Consider the following 5,000-nt stretch of genomic DNA (forward strand, 5'->3'; position numbering starts at 1 on the left):
TTTTATTTATGATTTGTAGAACCTCTTCTATTGTTTACATTTTCACATGATGCTATGTTTATATATATATATATATATATATAATTATATATGTATTATTATTAGGAACATTTTAATTTTATTAAGTGCTTATTCATTATTACAGTTCATGTATATATAATAGTTATATATATATATATATATATATATATATATATATTTATATATTTATATGTTTTTATTTTATATGGATTATTATTCATTTATTATTATGTAGAAATTTCTTTCTTTTTTTTTTTTTTATTATATATATATATATATATATATATATGTATATATTAATAAATCAACAATATAATTTAAAAATTATATTTTTACATTTTTTATGTTAAAAACATTTTGGGTGTTGTTATGAATAAAATACGATATATGAAATATGACAAAAGGATTATAAATTAAGCTGAATTTTTTATAATAATGATGAAAAAAAAAAAAAAAAAATATATATATATATATATAATATTTTTCTATTTTCCTTTCTTTATTTAATAACCTTTTAGTATAAAACCACGTTAACTTTTAAAATTATATACTTCATATCTACAGTTTGTAAGAAGGTTTAAAAAAAAAAATACATATATACATATATTTATATATATATATATATATATATATATATATATATATATTTTATATGTACAGTTAATATTTTCCTTTAAAGGAAAATTTCTTTATACATACAAAATATAAGTCAACAAATTTTGTATTGTTTTTAAAAAAAAATACACAAAAATAAATTAAAATAATATAACATAATATGCTTTTAAAAAAAAAAATATGAATTGTTAAAATGATCAAATTAAAAAGGACAGTGATAATTGAGAAGGGTAACAATAAAAATAAAATTAAATGTGTATATATATGTAAATTATTTTTATTTATTAGTTAGCATGAAATATTAATACAATAATTACAAGTATATATATATATATATATATATATATATAAACATATATTCATAAGAATGGTAAAAAAAAAAAAAAAAAAAAAACATACACATAAAAAAAAAAAATTTATATATATATATATATATATATATGTAGAATTACATATTATGGGTATATTTTTTCAAATAAATTTATAGATATATATTTTATTTTTTTGAATGTAAGACAAAAATAGGATTTAAAAAAAAAAAAAAATTATCTTTTTGATAATTTTCTTCCTCGTCCTTTAGCACCTTTGGACATTCCTTTATCTCGATGTAAAAAGCTTTTATCTTTAGATATTTTTTTTGGTGTTGTATCTTCAACTAATAATGAATCCAAGGGTAAGCTATCCGATAAAATAAAATATCTTATATTATTACCTCTTATGGTTACATGCTCTAAAGATAAAAATTGTTTGGTATTTACATTATATTCAGCTATATTTTTATTTTTTATAACAACCTTCACATTTTTCATATGTGTATTCATTTTTATGTCTACCGCTGTTATTATCCCTGTTATTAATGTTCCATTTTTAAGTTCTATAGTTACATTTTCGTTTGTCAATTTCATCAAAAAATGTACTAGTTTCATTGTTAATAAATAAATAAATAAATATATTTATATATATAATATTATTAAGTAGTATATTATAAATGAGTCTGGGTCGTAATACAAAAAACAGAATAAATATATTTTAAAAATATTTTAATATGGTTATACTTTTATGATATTATAAAAAAAAATAATAAGTATTTATAAATATTACAATTTCACTTTTACAATGATTTTACTTTTTGTTTATCCTTTATCTTGTTAATATGGTTTAAATGAAACAATTTTTTTTTTTTTTTTTTTTTTTTTTTTCATTTATTTTATGCTTTTCCTATATACTATATGGTAATAATTAGATAATATTATATTTATTAAAAAGTATTTGTTTTTTTTTTTTTTTTTTATTTAAGGGTTTTATTATTATATATATATTATAAATTTTTATTTTAAAGCTCAAAAAAAAAAAAAAAAAAAAAAATTATATATATATATAAAAATGAATATATATATATATATATATATATATATATATTTATTTATTTATAATCATATTTATTTTATATTTATTTTCTTTTTCATGACAATGTGAAAAATATTTTTTTCTATTATTTATTTTTCTGTTGTATTTTTATAAATTGTATATTTTTCCATCATAATATGTATATTGAAAATAAATAAATAAATATATATAATATATATATATAATATATATATATATATATATATATATATGTATATTAATTGTTCTTTTTTTTAAATGGTAATAAATATGAAAGTTTAATAGATATATGGAAAAATATCAAAGTATACCAATTTTTATGAAAACACCTTAAAAAAAAAAAATAAATAAAAATAAATAGGTATAATATAATTTTTATATTATATATATATAATAAATATGCCTTAAAATGTTTAAATGTTTTTAAACTCTTCATAATTATATATAACAGCTCATGGTATAATGAAAAGTAAATAAAAATAATATTATATATATATATATATATATATATTATATATATTATATGTATAATTTGTATAACGCATATTTAAAAATCCATTTAATGATTCCAATGGGATATATAACATACACGTTATACATACAAATAATATTCTTTTTTAATTATTATTTTAATTTTTTAAGGCCTTTTAACTCAACATTAATAATATATATATATAAAATAATATGTTTATAAATTTATTATATACAAAATATATTATTACAAGTATATTATAATATATAGAGAGAAACTCTTTTTATTTAAAAACATATTTTAAAAAATTTTTGTAAATAAATGCTTCTATATATTTATTTATATGTAATGTATATTTTTCTTTTCCTTTTTAATAAGAAATATGATATATATTATTTAAGGTATAGAAGATAATTAAACTAATAAAAGGTTTACAGATTATTAATATTATGAAAAAAAAAATATATATATATATATATATGTAATATATTATTCCATATGGATGTTAGAAAAAAAAAAAAAAAAAATTAATTTACTTATAAAAAAGTATGTTAATATATGTATTCCATAAAAATGTTTGAATCTCCAAAATTTATATTGTTAAGGCTTTTTCTATATTAATTATAAGATACAAAAAAAAAAAAATTATACATATATATATATATATATATATATATATATATTAAAGTGTATATAACCTTTTTATCTTTCGACTTCTTATTTAATTTTTTTTAATGGTTGTTCAACAGTTTTTCATATTTTGTTTCGTCAATTATTCCTTTTGTTTTTAATTTATTCAAATGATGTTTGTAAAAGTATGAAGGCTTATAACTTCTTACAGTGAAATCTGGTGTGTGTGCTTTATAGGTAAAAGCGGCTCCTAAAAACAAACTCAAAAAACTAAACAAAAAATAAAATAAAATAATAATAATAATAATAAATGAATACACAAATATGTATGTATAAATACCTATATATATATATAATATATATATATATATATATATTTGTATATGATTACACATGTACATCTATTTCATATACACCAAACACATATAGATATAAATAAATATATAAATATATACATATATATATATTTATTTATTTTTTTGTTTACCTATAACGCCTTAAAAATTTTACTCGATCTTTTGAAAAATTTGGGAAAGATTTAAAAATTACTTCAACTGGTATGAACACCATTTTTTCCAGTATAATATTTTAAAGGCAATATATTTTCTCAGTATCTAATATATATATATTAATAATGTTAATGTTTTATTTTTTTTAATTTGTACAAATTTTGTTCACAATTTCTTATCACATTTTAAAAATGAAATATTTTCATTTGTTTTTATTATATTTAATAAGAAGGAAAAAAATTAGAAAAAATATGAATTTTTTTTTTTTTTTTTTTTTTTCACCATATAAACGTGCACACTACAAAAATATATAATATATAAATATTTTATATGTGAAGGGGGAAAATATCATTCTTTTTTTTTTTTTTTTTTTTTTATTTATTTTATTTTTTTTTTCATAATTATTTTTTCGTTCATTTCAAGTATTAATTATGTGTACATATATATATATATATAATACAAAATAAAAATAAAATAAAAATTATACATACATATATATAAATATATATATATATATATTTATATTATGTAAACATTTTTATCTTGTATCGCTTTTCAAAAAGAAAAACGTAACAAATAAATACAAAATACAAAAAAAAAAAAAAATTAGAAGAATATAGAAAGTTTTTAATATAAAGTCATATATATATATATATATATATATATATATATATAAATGAATATAATATAATGACAACCATATATGATCTATAGCAAATTTTAATGAACAACATTTCAACAAATATGGAAAAAAAAAGAAAAAAGAAAAAAAGAATGTTCTACCAAGATAGTTTGGAAGCATAAATATTATATATATATATATATTTTTTTTTTTATTTATATCATTTACAAAGAATACATAACATTAGGTTATTTTTTGAAAAGAAAAATGTCATACAGAGTTGTATTCACATAATTAAAATGTGTATCATATTTCATTATTCTTTTAATTATCATCATAAATTATTATACAAGAACATACAACTTTTTTATATTAATATGTATATATATTTTTTTTTTTTTCATTTTGTCCTTAATTGGTCAGGTTATTTTAAGTTTTATTATATATATTTGTATATATATATTTTTTTTTTTTTTTTTTTTTTTTTTTTTTTTTTTGGCTAGTTAGTTCATGTTATATAAAATTTAATTGATTACATTTTGGTGTTTATTTGAAAGGTCATCATTGGTGATGCTTTCTTCTTGTTTTTCATTTTTCTCATCGTTTTTATTAGTGTCTATATTTTTGTTATGTTCCTCATTTTTAATAGTTTCGTCATTTTTAATTATCTCGTCACTTTTAATAATTTCTTCACTTTTAATTATCTCGTCATTTTTAATAATCTCATCATTTTTAACGATTTCAT

At 15.1% G+C, this 5,000-nt stretch overlaps 3 protein-coding genes across 3 annotated transcripts in view; all 3 read right to left on the bottom strand.

Moving 5' to 3' along the window:
* Window positions 1–1,181: 1,181 nt before the first annotated feature.
* PF3D7_1125500 (small nuclear ribonucleoprotein Sm D1, putative) lies at window positions 1,182–1,562 on the bottom strand (the record flags this gene model as incomplete). Its single annotated transcript, XM_001347901.1, has 1 exon — window positions 1,182–1,562. The coding sequence occupies one exon, from the start codon at window positions 1,560–1,562 to the stop codon at window positions 1,182–1,184; it is 381 nt and encodes a 126-aa protein (XP_001347937.1).
* Window positions 1,563–3,225: 1,663 nt separating this feature from the next.
* PF3D7_1125600 (conserved protein, unknown function) lies at window positions 3,226–3,694 on the bottom strand (the record flags this gene model as incomplete). The annotated part of the gene is made up of 2 exons (XM_002585385.1): window positions 3,226–3,394; window positions 3,612–3,694. The coding sequence occupies 2 exons, from the start codon at window positions 3,692–3,694 to the stop codon at window positions 3,226–3,228; spliced, it is 252 nt and encodes an 83-aa protein (XP_002585431.1).
* Window positions 3,695–4,779: 1,085 nt separating this feature from the next.
* The window catches only part of PF3D7_1125700 (kelch domain-containing protein, putative), a gene marked incomplete at both ends in the record, with an annotated part of 2,575 nt that continues 2,354 nt past the window's right edge, over window positions 4,780–5,000 (bottom strand). The window contains one exon of the mRNA XM_001347902.1: window positions 4,780–5,000. This exon is cut by the window's right edge and continues 584 nt beyond it. Coding sequence (XP_001347938.1) covers window positions 4,780–5,000 — 221 coding nt within the window.

This window comes from Plasmodium falciparum (assembly GCF_000002765.6).
Source record: "Plasmodium falciparum 3D7 genome assembly, chromosome: 11".
NCBI classification, from domain to species: Eukaryota; Apicomplexa; class Aconoidasida; order Haemosporida; family Plasmodiidae; genus Plasmodium; species Plasmodium falciparum.